At 47.5% G+C, this 18,607-nt stretch overlaps 1 protein-coding gene across 2 annotated transcripts in view; it reads right to left on the reverse strand.

The window, feature by feature from the left end:
• Window positions 1-18,446, reverse strand: part of KHDRBS1 (KH RNA binding domain containing, signal transduction associated 1) — a 25,262-nt gene extending 6,816 nt beyond the window's left edge. Inside the window, exons 1-5 of one of the 2 annotated variants that reach the window (XM_064398520.1) lie at window positions 18,337-18,446; window positions 5,467-5,594; window positions 4,218-4,334; window positions 2,805-2,951; window positions 1,218-1,354 (exon numbers count right to left, since the gene is read on the reverse strand). In XM_064398520.1, coding sequence (XP_064254590.1) covers window positions 1,218-1,354; window positions 2,805-2,951; window positions 4,218-4,334; window positions 5,467-5,514 — 449 coding nt within the window. In that variant the 5' untranslated portion in view covers window positions 5,515-5,594; window positions 18,337-18,446. Of the gene's footprint in view, window positions 1-1,217; window positions 1,355-2,804; window positions 2,952-4,217; window positions 4,335-5,466; window positions 5,595-15,771; window positions 16,136-18,336 lie in introns of those variants that run through there. The other variant, XM_064398519.1, reaches the window with a different exon arrangement.
• Window positions 18,447-18,607: the final 161 nt, after the last annotated feature.

The following is an 18,607-nucleotide window of genomic DNA, read 5'->3' on the forward strand; positions in this document are numbered from 1 at the left end:
AATAGAGAGAAAGGATCCCTCAGGAGGTTGGAAGGAAAAGAAAAGAATGAATAACAAAATCCTGTGACTGCTCACAGCCCCGACTGTGTGGCTGCCATTGCCAGCAAGTAAAACCATTTCACATGCTGGTGAACAATCTCCAAATCCCATTCCAAAGCAGAACATGGAAAGATGGAGAAAAAATCCTGACAAAACCATTTTCCATACAATGTGTCAGTGAGAGTCAGGAGCTGCTGCTGCGGAGCCCCAGCATGGGGAGTGCCAGTCGTGCCAAAACCAGCAGGGCTGGCAAGGCTGGGCTGGCACAGGAACCACAACTGCTGTGCTGGGAGAGGCTGAGTGAACTCTGGGGAGAATTCTGCTGCTCTGCGTGCAACTGGAACCAGCAGGAGCAGAGGCACCCTGCAATGCCTTCCCAGGGCAGCAGGGAATTCATTCTTGGGTTATTTTGCTTTTCCTGCTGAACTTGAGCCCAGCCCGGTCATTCCCTCACTTTTACCCTCCCAATTCTCTCCCTGTCCCATGAGAGGGGAGGGAGTGAGTGAGGCTTGGCTGCCCTTTGGGGTTAAATCACCACATTTTGGCTCAGCCCAGCCTAAACTGGGAGTTTTACACAATCCAGATGAGCTAAGCTTTGCCTGCAGAGCCACACTGGCTCCACAGAGCCAAGGAGAGGCTCCTCGTGACACTTCAATCCAATTTTTGGGCAGATCTGCAGAGTCAGGCTCAGGGATGTGAGAAAAAAATCTGATACAGAATTTTGGGCAGGGAATGTCACCCCAAAGGACCCTCCCACCCCAGATCCCTCAGCATCACTGAGGACATGGCAGGGACACTGCAGGCAGCAGGAGAAGCACCAGCCCACGGATCAGGGAGCGAGGGAACAATTCTGGTGCCAGCTTAACCCCAAGCTTTGCCAGAAAGATGCCACCCCAGAGGTGGGAATTCAAACTGAGAGGATGGGAATTTAAATTGGGAATGCTGAGGGGTCCCAGCACCTCCATCACCAGCCAGCCCCAATTCTGACAGGTTCATGAAACCATTTATGAAACCATTGCTTAAACCCACCCCAAATCCCCCCCGTGTCGGATGCCACCCCAAACACGGAGCTTTGAGCCAGAACCCCCAAGTCAGGCCTAGCTAAGCAGCAGCTTAACCCCGTGGGAGCCCACCTGAGGGTGAAAGGCAGCCTGGCAGGGCTGGCATTTTGGGCATACCTTGGCACAGGGGGAGGGGGAGGTGGGGCTGCCCCCCGGCCCCGCCCGGGGACGCCTCGGCCGCGGTTGGGCTCCGGGACCCCGTTGAGATAGGAGAGCTCCAGGAACTGCTCCTGGCAGATGTCATCCATCATGTCCTGCAGAAAGGACAGAAACGAGGACAAAAATCAGCATCAATGAGCACAGAAAGGGTCAGCTCCAGAGAGCAGCTCTGGGACAGCACAGGCTGCTGTGCTGGCATGGAATAACTGCACGGGCCTCGGGAAAATCTGGCTTCTCTGGCCTCAGGAAAATCTGCTTTTTCTGGGATTTGCTGCAGCATTCTCCAAGATTCCAGCCCTGCACCTCCAGGAGATGTTCCCACAGTGCCAGGAGGATCCACGGGGCAGAGCCCAGGCAGGCCTCAGCCCACAGGAGGGAACCCTGCAGTGCTCCCCTCCCAAAGGGCCCCTTCCCAAAGCCAGGCTGGCTTTCCAAACCCTGAGGGATGCGGGGTGGGCCTGGCAGGTCCTGCAGATCCTTCCTGCAGGACTCCAGGGCCAGAGGAGATCACCCAGCACCATCCCAGTGCTCCCTGGAGATCCCAAAACCATCCCAGAGCTCCCTGGAGATCCCAAAACCATCTCAGAGCTCCTTGGAGATCCCAAAACCATCCCAGTGACCCCAGCACCATCCCAGAGCTCCCTGGAGATCCCAAAACCACCCCAGTGATTCCTGAATCATCCCAGTGCTCCCTGGAGATCCCAGAACTATCCCAGTGATCCCAGCACCACCCCAGTGATTCCTGAACCATCCCAGAGCCTCCTGGTGATCCCAGCAATTCCTGGAGATCCCAGCACCACCCCAGTGCTCCCTGGAGATCCCAAAACCATCCCAGTGACCCCAGAACCATCCCAGAGCCTCCTGGAGATTCCAGCACCATCCCAGTGCTCCCCAGAGATCCCAAAACCATCTCAGAGCTCCTTGGAGATCCCAAAACCACCCCAGTGATTCCTGAACCATCCCAGTGCTCCCTGGAGATCCCAAAACCATCTCAGAGCTCCTTGGAGATCCCAAAACCATCCCAGTGACCCCAGCACCATCCCAGTGCTCCCTGGAGATCCCAAAACCATCCCAGAGCTCCCTGGAGATCCCAAAACCACCCCAGTGATTCCTGAACCATCCCAGAGCCTCCTGGCGATCCCAGCAATTCCTGGAGATCCCAGCACCACCCCAGTGCTCCCTGGAGATCCCAAAACCATCCCAGTGACCCCAGAACCATCCCAGAGCCTCCTGGAGATCCCAGCACCATCCCAGTGCTCCCTGGAGATCCCAAAACCATCCCAGTGACCCCACCACCTCCCAGAGCCTCCTGGAGATCCCAGCACCATCCCAGTGATACCCAGAGATCCCAAAACCACCCCAGTGCTCCCTGGAGATCCCAGCACCACCCCAGTGACCCCAGCACCATCCCAGGGCTCCCTGGAGATCCCAGTGATGATCTCCCACCAGACATCTGAACCTCCCCATTTCTTTCCCTATTTTACCAATCAATTTTCATTTTCATTTGAATTTTGGGAGAGACTCCCCGAGGAGCAGGGCACTCACAGGGACCAGGAACTTCTTGACCTCCTCCATGGCGTGGGCCATGAGGGCGTAGGCCTCGCAGGGCGGCCCGAAGACCTCGATGAAAACGTGCAGGTCCATGTTGAGGTGCGCGTACTTGGGGTCGCCGCCCTTGCGCAGCTCCTCCTCCTGAAAAAAACACACAATTATTTTATTTTTATTTTTATTTTTACTTGGGATCCCTGCCCTTGCGCAGCTCCTCCTCCTGAAAAACCCACAGAATTATTTTATTTTATTTTTATTTTATATTCATTGTTACTTGGGGTCGCTGCCCTTGCGCAGCTCCTCCTCCTGAAAAAAACACACAATTATTTTATTTTTATTTTATTTTATTTTTATTTTTACTTGGGGTCGCCGCCCTTGCGCAGCTCCTCCTCCTGCAGAAAAAACACACCATTATTTTATTTTTATTTTATTTTTATTTTATTTTTATTTTATTTTTATTTTATTTTTATTTTATTTTTATTTTATTTTTATTTTATTTTTATTTTTACTTGGGTCGCCGCCCTTGCGCAGCTCCTCCTCCTGAAAAACCCACACCATTATTTTAGTTTTATTTTATTTTTACTTGGGGTCGCCGCCCTTGCGCAGCTCCTCCTCCTGAAAAAAACACAGAATTATTTAATTTTAATTTTATTTTTATTTTATTTTAATTTTATTTTATTTTTATTTGGGATCCCCGCCCTTGCACAGCTCCTCCTCCTGAAAAACCCACACCATTATTTTATTTTAATTTTATTTTAATTTTATATTCATTTTTACTTGGGGTCGTCGCCCTTGTGCAGCTCCTCCTCCTGCAGAAAACACTGAATTATTTCAGTTTTATTTGAGTTTTAATTTCTATTTTATTTTTATTTGGGATCTCCGCCCCCCCTTGCGGAGCTCCTCCTCCTGCAGAAACCAAAATTGTGGTTTTATTCAAATTTATTCAAATTTGTTGTGATCAAAAATGATCAGGAACACATTGCTCCAACATCTCCACTGAAGCAGAAAAGTTTAAATATTTTAGAACAGCTAAAAAAGGGATTTTTATCTTTTTACAGAGGGGAAAAATATCCCTTTAGTGAATGTCCCTTCAGGAGAATAATCCTTATTTTATCCATTTTTAAATTCAACTTAAATTTCATTGAAATGTAATTAAATTTAATTGAAATTTCATTAAAATTAAATTTCATATAAAATTAAATTTCACTAAAATTAAATTTCATTAAAATTAAATTAAATTAAAATTAAAATTTAAATTAAAATTAAAATTTAAATTAAAATTAAATTAAATTTAATTTAAATTAAATTTTAAATTAAACTTGAATTGAATTTTTTTCTAGTTTAATGTTTAATAGAATGCTGGGAGAGCTGCTGATTCTGAGCCAAAAATGGGATTTTGTTCTCCCTCACCTTGGCTTTGTCCCTCATGGAGCCTTTCCCCAGCACAGAGATTTTTGCTCCAGTTTCTTCCTGAAGCCTCTTAATGGTGTTGCCTTGGGGTCCCAAAATCTTCCCAACGAAGTTGAACTGGAAATTAAGGAAAAAAAAACCAAAATGAGTCAGCTCCAGAGGTAAAAAATAGCAACTTTTTTTTTAATGTTCTGTCAATTGTTAAAAAAAAAAAATAAATTGCATTTTCTCCTCATTTTACCAAAAAAAATGCAAAGGAAAAATGAAGTTTTGAAAGGAAAATTCAAGTTTTGAAAGGAAAATTCAAGTTTTGAAAGGAAAATTCAAGTTTTGAAAGGAAAATTCAAGTTTTGAAAGGAAAATTCAAGTTTTGAAAGGAAAATTCAAGTTTCCAAAGGAAAATTCAAGTTTTGAAAGGAAAATTCAAGTTTCCAAAGGAAAATTCAAGTTTCCAAAGGAAAATTCAAGTTTCCAAAGGAAAATTCAAGTTTCCAAAGGAAAATTCAAGTTTCCAAAGGAAAATTCAAGTTTCCAAAGGAAAATTCAAGTTTCCAAAGGAAAATTCAAGTTTCCAAAGGAAAATTCAAGTTTCCAAAGGAAAATTCAAGTTTCCAAAGGAAAATTCAAGTTTCCAAAGGAAAACTCAAAATTAATTCAAGCTTCAAAAGGAAAACTCAAGCTTTGAAAAGAAAATTCAAATTTCAAGAGGAAAATTCAAATTTCAAGAGGAAAATTCAAATTTCAAAAAGGAAAATTCAAATTTCAAAAAGGAAAATTCAAATTTCAAAAAGGAAAATTCAAATTTCAAAAAGGAAAATTCAAATTTCAAGAGGAAAACTCAGGTTTCAAAAGGAAAATCCAAGCCTTGAAAGGAAAATTTAAGTTTCCAACCTTTCTTTCAATGACTGAAAAGCCCAGGCAGAAAACTCCAGCTGAACTGAGCGGTTCAGCCCCAACCCCTGCAGCACTTTCCAGCAAATCCTTCAGGAATTCCAAGGAAAAATACAAAAAGCTGCACCATGGAAGTGGCTGCCCCAGCAGCACCCCACAACCCAAACCCCCCAAAATTCAAAATATCCGAAATAAAAACCCCGCAGGCCTGGGGGAATCCCAAACACCTTCCCAGCTTTTGCCAGAAATCTCCTGAGTTTGGGTTGGAAAAGCAGAATTCGCTCCTGCTGCCAGCCTGGCAGCCAGAAATGCCCAGAAAAGAGGAAAATTTGGTTTTTTCTGATTTTTCTGGCCTCACCTTGGGGTACTGCTTGACAGGGATCAGAACTCGTTCCTTCAGTTTCATGTTCTTGTGGGAAAACAAATCCAGGTAATTCTCTTCTTCGTCCTTCTTGGCTGTCTCGCCCTTCTGAATTTTTTCAATTTCTAAATAAAAATAAAATTAAAATGATTATCAATAATGATATAAATTAAAATAATAAAATTATATTAGTAGAAATAGAAAGAATAGAATTATAGCAATTAAAAATATTATAACAATACAAAAATAGTAATGTAAAATATAAAGAATAATATAAAATTAAAATAATAAAAATCTATTAGTATAAATAGAAATAATAGAATCATCAATACAAAAATTGTAATGTAAAATATAAAGAATAATATAAAATTAAAATAATAAAAATTTAGCAGTAGAAATAGAAATAATAGAATCATCAATACAAAAATTGTAATGTAAAATATGAAGAATAATATAAAATTAAAATAATAAAAATCTATTAGTAGAAATAGAAATAATAGAATCATCAATACAAAAATTGTAATGTAAAATAGAAATAATAATATAAAATTTAAAATAATAAAATTATATTAGTATAAATAGAAATAGAAAGAATAGAATTATCAAACAAAAACAGGAATGTAAAATATAAATAATAATATAAAATTAAAATAATAAAAATCTATTAGTAGAAATAGAAATAATAGAATCATCAATACAAAAATTGTAATGTAAAATATGAATAATAATATAAAATTAAAATAAAAATATAGTAGTAGAAATAGGAATAGAAATAATAGAATTATCAACAAGACAAAAATAGTAATGTAAAATATAAATAATAATATAAAATTAAAAATAATAAAAAATTATTAGTATAAATAGAAATAATATCAACAATAATGCAAAGACAATAATGTAACATACAAATAACAGAAATTTGAAATGATATAAATACATTCTGACCACAAATAAACGGTATATAGAATTAAGAATGATACAAGAATATAAAAATGCTGCTTTGTGTTTTCCGAGGTGGGGTCACAAAACCCCACAAACACCAGAAGGAAATTCCTCTCCCTTCCCAAAGAAACCAGCCCAGAACACATACAAATTCTATTTTTTTGCTAAATTGGGACGGAAATCTGCAAATTTTTATCACCCAACTCAAATTTATTTAAAATCTGCCCTTTAATTAGTGGGGGCAGCACCTCCAGGCACGATGAGTTTTGGTTAAATTGGAAATATTCCAAATAAATACCAGTGGAAGAGTGGGATTTGGGATAGGAACACCAGGTTTTAATGTATTCTTTAATAATACTTTATTTAATATTTGTATTTTCATTTTTTAATTTAATTTTTTTGTATTTCCTAACCCAGTGTGGGGTGGGTTAAATGAGATTTATTTCATTTCATGAAATAAATTCAGATTTCTCACCCCAAACCATCCCCAAGTGGGTTTTAAACCCTCAGGTGTGGGAATGAAAATGGAATTATTTGGAATAGAAACACCAGTTTTTAATTTCTTATTTAATAATATTTAATCTAATATTTAATTTTTAAATTAAAATTTTGATTTTTTTGTATTTCCTAACCCAGTGTGGGGTGGGTTAAATGAGATTTATTTCATTTCATGAAATAAATTCAGATTTCTCACCCAAACCATCCCCAAGTGGGTTTTAAACCCTCAGGTGTGGGATTTAGAATAGAATTATTTGGAATAGAAACACCAGTTTTTAATTTATTATTTAATAATATTTTATTTAATATTTGTATTTTCATTTTTATTTTAATTTTTTATTTAATTTTTTTTAAATTTCCTAACCCAGTGTGGGGCAGGTCAGGAAATTCTCCCAGCTCCATTTCATGAAATAAATTCAGATTTCTCACCCCAAACCATCCCCAAGTGGGTTTTCAACCCTCAGGTGTGGGAATGAAAATGGAATTATTTGGAATAGAAACACCAGTTTTTAATTTGTCATTTAATATTTTATTTAAAATTTGTATTTCATTTTAATTTAATTTTTTTTTAATTTCCTAACCCAGTGTGGGGCAGGTCAGGAAATTCTCCCAGCTCCATTTCATGAAATAAATTCAGATTTCTCACCCAAACCATCCCCAAGTGGGTTTTCAACCCTCAGGTGTGGGAATGAAAACGGAATTATTTGGAATAGAAACACCAGTTTTTAATTTCTCATTTAATAATATTTTATTTAATATTTAATATTTAATTTTTAAATTAAAATTTTGATTTTTTAAGATTTCCTAACCCAGTGTGGGGCGGGTCAGGAAATTCTCCCAGCTCCATTTCACGACATAAATTCAGATTTCTCACCCAAACCATCCCCAAGTGGGTTTTCAACCCTCAGGTGTGGGAATGAAAATGGAATTATTTGGAATGATTTCAACCCTCAGCCCCAATTACCTGCTGGAACGAGCTCATTAAGGGACATTAATTAGGGACTGGCAGACAGGACCTGCTGGGAATTCACATTTCACAGGAGAGGGAAAATCCTCTCCAGGCATTTCTGAGGGAAAAATTGCATTTTTTTGCCCTGGATTTCCCTTTCCAGGGATGATAAAATCACAATTTTTATTTCAAGGCCAATGAATCCATGAGAAATTCCTCCAAATTTGGAGTCAATTAATTTTAACAACCCCAAATTACTGCTGAGCCTTTGGTCCAACAGAAAAAAACCCCAAATTAATCATAATAAATCAAAATTGATCATAATAAATCACATCATGAATATCCATCTAATCCTGATTTCAGGCTCTTTGTCAGGAGAGGTGAAAAATCAAATTGTGCCATTTCACCAGCAAGCCCAGGGCTTGAAAACTGAATTTCTGAGCCTTTTCCTAGGGAAACAGACACTTCCCAAGAATTATAAATTGAATTTCTGAGCCTTTTCCTAGGGAAGGAGACACTTCCCAAGAATTATAAATTGAATTTCTGAGCCTTTTCCTACGGAAGGAGACACTTCCCAAGGTTTGTAAATTGAATTTCTGAGCCTTTTCCTAGGATAGGAGGCACTTTCCAAGTCTTGTAAATTGAATTTCAATTTCTGAGCATTTTCCTAGGGAAGGACACACTTCCCAAGAACTATAAATTGAATTTCTGAGCCTTTTCCAAAGGAAAGAGACACTTCCCAAGGTTTGTAAATTGAATTTCTGAGCAATTTCTTATGGAAAAGCCACTTCCCATAGCTAGTAAATTGAATTTCAATTTCTGAGCCTTTTCCTAGGGAAACAGACACTTCCCAAGGTTTGTAAATTGAATTTCTGAGCATTTTCCAAAGGAAAGAGACACTTCCCAAGAATTATAAATTGAATTTCTGAACCTTTTCCTAGGATAGAAGGCACTTCCCAAGAATTATAAATTGAATTTCTGAGCATTTTCCAAAGGAAAGAGACACTTCCCAAGAATTATAAATTGAATTTCTGAACCTTTTCCTAGGGAAGGAGACACTTCCCAAGAATTATAAATTGAATTTCTGAACCTTTTCCTAGGGAAGGAGACACTTCCCAAGAATTATAAATTGAATTTCTGAGCCTTTTCCTAGGATAGGAGGCACTTCCCCAGGCTTGTAAATTGAATTTCTGAAAATGCATCTGCAGACAAACCAGAAATGTTTTTTACCCACACATCCAGAATAAATTTTATCCCCTGATAAATTAAATTAAAGCAAACAGGAATGAATTCCTGCTAAATCCAAAGATTAGGCCGAGATGAAACACGGGGATGTTCTGCCCCCTGCAAACCAGCAAACCCCAAAATTCCAAAAACCCCAGCTCCCAGGCTCCAACATCCACCTCTGCCCCGGCCAGAGCGCGGGAAATCTGGGAACGGGCAGGGAGGGCCACCGGGAATTCGGGAATTGATGAAAATGAAGGAAAAGTTAAAAAAGCAGCAGCAGCTCCACGCCTGGAAATGGAACTTCAAATGTAAGGGAGGAGAAGGAGCAGCAGAGGAATTCCAAACGCTGGGAACTCCAGACTTCGGGAATTCCAGGCTATGGTAACTCCAAGTTTGAGAATTCCAGGATCTGGGAAATCCAGGCTATGGGAATTCCAACTCTGAGAATTCCAGGCTCTGGGAACTCCAAACTTTGGGAATTCCAGGCTCTGGGAACTCCAAACTGGGAATTCCAGGCTCTGGGAACTCCAAACTGGGAATTCCAGGCTCTGGGAACTCCAAACTTTGGGAATTCCGGGCTCTGGGAACTCCAAACTGGGAATTCCAGGCTCTGGGAACTCCAAGCTTTGGCAATTCCAACTCTGAGAATTCCAGGCTCTGGGAACTCCAGGCTTCAGGAATTCCAAGTTTGAGACTTCGAGGATCTGGGAATTTCAGGCTCTGGGAAATCCAGACTCTGGGAAATCCAGACTTCAGGAATTCCAAGTTTGAGAATTCCAGGATCTGGGAAATCCAGGCTATGGGAATTCCAAGCTCTGGGAATTCCAGGCTCTGGGAACTCCAAACTTTGGGAATTCCAGGCTCTGGGAACTCCAAACTTTGGGAATTCCAGGCTCTGGGAACTCCAAACTGGGAATTCCAGGCTATGGGAACTCCAAACTTTGGGAATTCCGGGCTCTGGGAATTCCAAACTGGGAATTCCAGGCTCTGGGAACTCCAAGCTTTGGCAATTCCAACTCTGAGAATTCCAGGCTCTGGGAACTCCAGGCTTCAGGAATTCCAAGTTTGAGACTTCCAGGATCTGGGAATTTCAGGCTCTGGGAAATCCAGGCTCTGGGAAATCCAGACTTCAGGAATTCCAAGTTTGAGAATTCCAGGATCTGGGAAATCCAGGCTATGGGAATTCCAAGCTCTGGGAATTCCAAGCTCTGGGAATTCCAGGCTCTGGGAATTCCAGGCTCTGGGAATTCCAGGCTCTGGGAATTCCAGGCTCTGGGAACTCCAGGCTTCGGGAATTCCAGGATCTGCGAAATCCAAGTTTGAGACTTCCAGGATCTGGGAAATCCAGGCTATGGGAATTCCAAGCTCTGGGAATTCCAGGATCTAGGAATTTCAGGCTATGGGAAATCCAGACTTCAGGAATTCCAAGTTTAAGAATTCCAGGCTCTGGGAACTCCAGGCTCTGGGAACTCCAGGCTCTGGGAACTCCAGGCTCTGGGAACTCCAGGCTCTGGGAACTCCAGGCTCTAGGGAACTCCAGGCTCTGGGAACTCCAGGCTCTGGGAACTCCAGGCTCTAGGGAACTCCAGGCTCTGGGAACTCCAGGCTCTGGGAACTCCAGGCTCTAGGGAACTCCAGGCTCTAGGGAACTCAGGGCAGCCCCAGACCCCAGGAGTCTGGAAGGACGAAACCCTGGTGGTGGCACCCTGGATGTGACAGGAGCAGCCGTGGGACGGCCAAGGCCATTCCAGAGGATTTTTGGGAGCAGGCTCCCTGCTTGCCACGGGAATGGCAGCAGCACGAGTGGCACTTCCAGGGATTCCTGAGGGCAGGGATGGGCTCAGCAGGATTCCCAGGGTTGGCAGTGCTGCTCCTGAGCTGTTCCTGAAGAATAAAATCCATGGAAATGCTGGCCTGGGAGCACACTGGTTTGTAAGAATGGAAATGTTACCTGGAAAGTCAAGTAGAATGATCCCAAAAAACCCCAACCCCACGGAATTTGGGGGTGGCACCTCAGGACAGCAGAGGCTCCTCCATCCTCCCCTAGTGGTTTGATTTCCCAGGAAGGGGAAGCAGATCCTAGAGAGATTCCAAGGATTTGGCAATCCTAATCCCACTGTTTCCCACCCCAAAATACATCTCCAGCCTGGCATTCCAGCCTGGCATTCCAGCCTGGCATTCCAGCCCGGCACTGCTGGGCAGGGAAGGGAGGGCACTGCCAGGAGAAGGGGCACGGGGAGGGAAAGGTGAGATTTGGGATGTGGCACAGGGGGGAGAAACTCCTGGGATGGGAACGGGAACGGCCACTGAAGTGGGAATGGGAACGGCAATAGGAGCAGGAACGGGAATGGCCACTGAGGTGGGAATGGGAATGGCCACTGAGGTGGGAATGGCCACAGGAGCAGGAATGGGAATGGCCACTGAGGTGGGAACGGGAATGGCCACAGGAGCAGGAATGGGAATGGCCACTGCAGCAGGAATGGCCACTGAGGTGGGAACGGGAATGGCCACAGGGGCAGGAATGGGAATGGCCACTGAGGTGGGAATGGGAATGGCCACAGGGGCAGGAATGGGAATGGCCACAGGAGTAGGAATGGGAATGGCCATGAGGTGGGAATGGCCACAGGAGCAGGAATGGCCACTGAGGTGGGAACGGGAATGGCCACAGCTCTGGGAATGGGAATGGCCACAGGAGTAGGAATGGCCACAAAGGTGGGGATGGAAATGGCCACGGCCCTGGGAAGGGAATGGCCACGGCCCTGGGAAGGGAATGGCCACGGCCCTGGGAAGGGAATGGCCACGGCCCTGGGAAGGGGAACGGCCACAGCCTGGGAAGGGGAATGGCCACGGCCCTGGGAAGGGGAATGGCCACGGCCCTGGGAAGGGGAATGGCCACGGCCCTGGAAGGGGAATGGCCACGGCCCTGGGAAGGGGAATGGCCACGGCCCCGGGAATGGGAATGGCCACGGCCCTGGGAAGGGGAATGGCCACGGCCCTGGAAGGGGAATGGCCACGGCCCTGGAAGGGGAATGGCCACGGCCCTGGAAGGGGAATGGCCACGGCCCTGGGAATGGCCACGGCCCTGGGAATGGCCACGGCCCTGGAAGGGGAATGGCCACGGCCCTGGGAAGGGGAATGGCCACGGCCCTGGGAAGGGGAACGGCCACGGCCCTGGGAAGGGGAATGGCCACGGCCCTGGGAAGGGGAATGGCCACGGCCCTGGAAGGGGAATGGCCACGGCCCTGGAAGGGGAATGGCCACGGCCCTGGAAGGGGAATGGCCACGGCCCTGGGAAGCGGAATGGCCACGGCCCTGGGAATGGCCACGGCCCTGGGAAGGGGAACGGCCCTGGAAGGGGAACGGCCCTGGAAGGGGAATGGCCACGGCCCTGGAAGGGGAATGGCCACGGCCCTGGAAGGGGAATGGCCACGGCCCTGGAAGGGGAATGGCCACGGCCCTGGAAGGGGAATGGCCACGGCGGTGCCAGCAGCTGAGAACGCTGCCATGGTTGAACAAAACAGAAACTGAAACGCGCAAAGTGAAAGGATTTCTCAGCCTGAGAGAGCAGGGGACAGCTTCGGGTGGCAGTCTGGGGCAGGATATCCGCTTGGAAGGATGGGAATTGAGGGAATCTCTGCCAGGAGAGCCTGGACCCCCGTGGAACGAGCTCCAGGGTGACCCCAGTGACCCCAGGGCTCTCCAGGGATCCCTGGTTGGGACATTCCCACCCTCCCCTCCCCATCCCAGGGGTGCACAGCCTGGATCTGGCCCGAATCCAGCAGGGAATTCCACGGGGGAGCCCCCAGCACCTCCTGCTGCCCCATTCCCACCCCTCCTGGAATGACCCAGCTCACACACCCTCGGGAAGCTCAGCTCTTTTCCCTCGGGGTTTCTCCATGAAATAAAACCGGCTAGAATTCCCAAAAATTCCCAAACCCCACAGCTGGCTGACACACAGGTGGGATGTTTCCCTTTTCCCAGAGCAGGGAAGCAGAGGGGGCCGTGCCCTTCACACCTCCCCTGCTCTGTCCACAGCACAAACCCCAAGGAAAAGAAAGGATTTTCTTGTTCCTATGGAAAAGGAAGGTCACACAGACCCCAAATGCCAGGAGGGAAATGTGGATTATATTTGAAAACGCACCAAATCCCAATTTTCAGTTTCTCTTTAGGATAACAGAACCCTCAATGCAGCCACTTCCATACCAGAGTCCATGGAATTCATAAGAATCCCTTCACTGCCAGGCCTCTACTCCCAAAAAAAGCCAAAACCATAAATATTCCTCTAAAAACATAAAACCACCACAGGATTTTAGACAAGTTTAGGTCGTTTAAAAGAAATGAGTGCAGAATTCCAGCCGGGCTCCCTCCCTGAGGCAGCCTGAGCAACTCCCACTTCTGGGAAGGGAAAAAAGGCTGGAATACAATTTCTGCTGACACTCAGGATCATCCCTGAGGCTGGAAATCGTTTTGCTGGAGTTGTGCTGGCTCTGTGCACCACAGAGCTGAAATTCCCAGGAATCCTGAGCACTCGGGGCTCACCCAGGCAAAAAAATCCCCTAAATCCACCATTTTACCTCAAATTCTTCCTCACTGTTTTCCTGCTCAGCTCACCCTGACCTGGGACTGGGAATGCTCCCAAAAAAAAGAAAAAAATTATTTTTAAAATACCCACAGCCGGAGCTGCTCCAGTTTTAAATCTCCCAAAGCTGCAATCATGAAATTAATAAATTAATAAAAAAATTAATTAATTAAAAACCAACTCCTAAATGCTCATTACCCCCCTCAGGTGAAGGAGGCTTTGCGGGATGCTGCTCCTGCTGGGAATTTGCAAACTCCTCGGATTTCCTTTGCCTGGGAGGCGTCAGAGCTACAGGATTTCATGAATCAGGAGCACGAAAGTGATGGAAAATCTGATTAAAAAACTCATTTCTTTAGATCAAGATGCTGGTGGGTGATGCTGGGACGGGTTTTTGCACAATGGGAGAGGCAGCAATTCCCAAGAATTGTTCCTTGCATAAAAGAAGCTCCTAAAACCTCCAGAGCTGCACCAAAACTCTGCATTTATAAGCCCTGACAAGACAAATAAATAAAAGAGCAGGCAGAGAAATAATTTTTAAAATTCCAATTAATAATTTTAAATTGTTAATTAAAAATAATTTAATTAAATAAAGTATTATTAAAAATTATTATTGAATAAATTATTGTTGAATAATATTAAAATCAGATCAATTAAAATAAAATTTAATGATTCAATTAACTAAAATCATTCAGATATTCCAATAAATACTATTTAAAATCCCAATAAAAAGTAAAAAATGAAATCAATAAATGATACTATTATTAATAAAAATAATGATAGTAATAACATTATTTTTAATAAAATAATAAAAATAAAATAAAAATAATAACATTTAAATTATGATCATGTTAATAATGATGATGATAATAATTTTAAGGGCAGGTGGGAAAAAATAAATATTTTTAAAAGCACAAGTGAAAATTAATATAACAATAATAGTAATAATAATAATAGTAACAATAATAATAGTAATAATAATAATAGTAATAAGGAAAAGAAATAATTTTTAAAAGCACTGGTGGAAATAATGATGATAATGATAATAATGATAATTTTAAAAGCAGATGGAAAATAAGGAATTTTTTTAATCACCGATGGAGATGGAATCCGAGCAGATCCCTGCTCTGGGAGCCTCCCAGCAGAGGTTGGGAATGTTGGAACCGGTCCCGTTTTGGGGAGCGGAACGGGCCGGGACTGCAGAGGGAGATCCGGGCCGAGCCGGGCCGAGCCGGGCCGGGCAGGGCAGGGCAGAGCCGAGCCGAGCCGAGCCGGGCAGGGCAGGGCACAGCCGGGCAGAGCCGAGCCGAGCCGAGCCGAGCCGGGCAGGGCACAGCCGGGCAGAGCCGAGCACAGCCGAGCCGGGCCGAACCGAGCCGAGCAGAACCGAGCCGAGCCGAGCCGGGCTCAGAACAAAGGCTGCCATCTCCAGCCCGGCTCGGCTCTCCCAGCAGGGCGCGACCCCCGCGCGGCCACAAGAACCATTCCCAGGCTCGTTTTCAGCTCCCCCGTCCCCGGGCGTGGAAGGCTGCCCTGCTTTGGGCGAGGACACGGCTGCCGCTCTCCCCCGCGCTGTTTTTAGGGGTTTTGTGGGAATCGCGTTCCTGGTGTTTAACCCTCGGCAGGAAGGAGGGCGGCTGTCCCCAGGGCAGGACAGGTCACCCCGAGGGCCCAAAGGGACACTGCACCCCCGGACTGTCACTGGGAGCAGCTCGGGGACGGGCTGGGCATCGCGTGTTTCTCCCTCAACACAAAAGAATTAAAAAGCTACCCTATATCTCACACTGCTACCCATACCACCATCCTAAACCGTGAAGAACAAATCCTACAGAAACAAAATACCTCTAAAAACCCCATTTTTAAGAATGATAATTGTGACCATCGCAATTATCATTATTTATCAGGGAAATTACCATCACGTTTTAATTTTAATTATTAAACGCTCCTCTCAGGGGTTTTGATTCTCTTCATTCTCCTGCCTGGCCGAGGCCACACCACAACCAACACAATCAAAGCAGCAGTAAAACACACGCAAAAGCCGCGGCTCTGCGGATGAAGGGCAGTATCTCACTGTAACCCCGGAACGGGCACCGGGACGCGCCGCCGGTACCTGCGGTGAGCAGCTGCATGGCGTGCGTGAAGGACGGGTCCAGGCTGTCCTTCTCGGCCATCAGCTCGGGCAGGTACTTGTTCTCGGGCTCCATCTTCCCGCCAGCCACACCGGCGCCTGAGGCCCCGCCGGCCGCGGCCGCACCGGGCGGCGGCTGCGCTCCGCTGGCGGCCCCGCGGGCCCCTCCGCCACGGGGCGGTCGGCGCGGCGGCGCGCGGCCGCCGGGGCCCTGTCCGCGAGACAAACGAGCGGCGGGGTCGTCGCGGCGCTGCATGAGGCGGCGCCCGGGAAGGGGAGCGGGGCCGGGCCGGGCCGGGGACGGCGGCGGGAGCGCAGCGGCCACACCGCCCGCGCCGGAAGTGCCGCGCGGGAAGCCCCGCCCCCTCCCGGTGCCGGTGTGTGAGGGGGGAGCGCTGCGCGCATGCGCCCTGTGCTGGCGGCCCCGCGGGAATGGCGCGGTGTGAGGGGAGATGTGGGTGATGGAGGCAGGGAATTGTGGATGTGGGAAGAGGATAAATCATCCAGTCAGCGCAGCGCTGGCGGAATCCCTCAGCAGCATCAGCGCCGCTAAATGCGGTGACTCCATCGCCTCCCCAAGCAGCCCCTCCCAATGTCTGGCCGCGCAGAGGGCGAAAAAAAAAATCTTAATATCTGCCCTGCGAATCTGCCCTGTCTCAGCTTGAGGCCGTTTACCCTCAGTAAGCTCACTCTTCACACAGTAGAAGAGACCGGCCCCACCTCACCACCAGCTCCTGGCATTTTGTGCCTGGTTTTGTGCCTGGTTTTGGCAGGTGCTTGTGGAGAGCGATGAGGTTCCCCTTAAGCCTCCTCTTAAGACTAAACCCAGCTTCCCCAGCCGCTTCTCGCAAGGCATTTCCTTCGACCTTTCACGAGCCTTTGAGGGGCCAGAACTGAACGCAGTAAAGAGTAAATAGAATCATAAAATCGAAGTTGTGACAGAACAGACGATGGCATGAAGAGCGCGGGCGGGATTCGAACCCGCGGTCGCACGCGAACCGCCGGCTGCAGGACTGCGCCCCGGCGGTGCCGCGCATGCGCGCTCCGAGTTCCCGCCAGGCGGCGGCGCTGAGGCGCGGGAAGGGCTGAGGGGGAACCGGGACCGGCACCGGCACCGGGCCACGGCACCGAGACTTTGGCCTGCCCGGGTCACTCCGCTGCCCTGAGGTACAGGGGTAGTTCCGCTGTGAGGGCTCAGCGTGTCCCCTGGGCCTCCAGAGTCCAGCGGTGCCCTGTGGGAGCGGAGCTTTCCCTCACGGTCCTGAGGGGCGCAGCCCGCTCTGGGGACGAGCCCTCGGTGTCCCTGAAGGACGGAGCTGCTCTTATCAGGTGGTGTCACACGGTGCTGAAGAAGGAAAGAAAAGAGCCCTAAGGCCTGTCGTTATCAGAGTTTATGCGACTCCACTTATGACTTTGCAGAGCTATTAAACCCAGCAAAGTGGCACTGAGCAGCTTCTTTGTGTATTTTGAGGGACAAAGGTTTGCTGGTTGCTTTATTCTCACCCTCAGTTTTGCCCCTTCATGGACGATTCTTCGGGTTTCTTTGTTGATGGGTTTGGGCAAGGAGTTGGACTTGGTGGCCCTTATGGGTCCCTTCCAACTTGAGGTATTCCATGATGATATAAATGCAAAAAAGCTTTTTTTGCAGGGGTTTCTGTTACTGTGTGTGGAGGCAGCACTTCACTAGCACAGACACATTCCAGGCACAGCAGCCGCTTAAATTAGTACAAAACACGGCTCTCTGTTAATAATTCAACACTCAGAGCACGGGAAATGGGAAGGCAACAGCTTTATAGCTGGGGCAATCACACATCTCCTCCAGCCTGTGCGGGACACAAGGGATCCTTATCGATCCACCTCTCCCTGAGCTGTGAGAAAATGTCACCCGAGGCTGGGGACACCGCGCTGGCACTCGGTGGCCGCAGCTGAGACCGGCGGCTGCGAGCGGGCTCGGGCACAGCCCCAGCAGGGCTGCGACGGGAACTGCCGCCCTTATCCTTATCCTTATCCTTATCCTTATCCTTATCCTTATCCTTATCCTTATCCTTATCCTTATCCTTATCCTTATCCTTATCCCTATCCCTATCCCGGTCCCGGTCCCGCCTCAGGCTCAGGGAAGCGGAAGCCGCGGGAACCCCCGCGAGGACCGAACCACTGCCCGCAGTGGGGAGGAGCGGGCTGTACCACTGGGGGGGGGGGGGGGGATGCTGGCGTGGAGGGCTCCGTGTGCACGTGCGGCCAGAGGGCCGGTCCAAGTGTGGGCGGGCTGCGGGGGGGTCCGGGACGTACCAAGGGTGACTGGGGACGGCCAGCGAGACGCCCTCGGGCTATACCAATGCCCAAGGAGGGGGGGACAGGCCTGTACCATGGCATATAAGGGGGGGGTTGCTATAAAAGCAGCGGGATGGAAGGAGCTGTTCTTCGCTGCGCGGAGCGGGTTGCTCAAGGTATTATCTAACCTGGCTTCGAGCAATTCCAGGCTCGGGGCGTTCCACACCCTGTGCCAGTGCCTCGCCACGCTCACAAGGAAGAACTTCCTCCTCATACCTAACGTCTATTGTTCCCGATCTCGTCACCGCAGTTCGTGACGAAGGATCCCCCTCCGGTTTCCCTGGAGGCCACTCCAGACACTGAAAAGTGCTGCGAGGTCCTCACACAGCCCAGCTCTTCCCCCCCCCACGCCTGGAATGGACGCGCCCAGCGCGCTGCCCCGGGGCGCGGGCGCGCGTGGGCGGACCGTACCACTGTTGCCGGGCGGGGGTGCGAGGGGCGGGCCGTACCACGGGGCGGCGGGCGGGAGGGGGGGCGCGGCCTGTGC

The sequence above is a fragment of the Passer domesticus genome, chromosome 24 (genome assembly GCF_036417665.1).
Source record: "Passer domesticus isolate bPasDom1 chromosome 24, bPasDom1.hap1, whole genome shotgun sequence".
NCBI lineage: Eukaryota > Metazoa > Chordata > Aves > Passeriformes > Passeridae > Passer > Passer domesticus.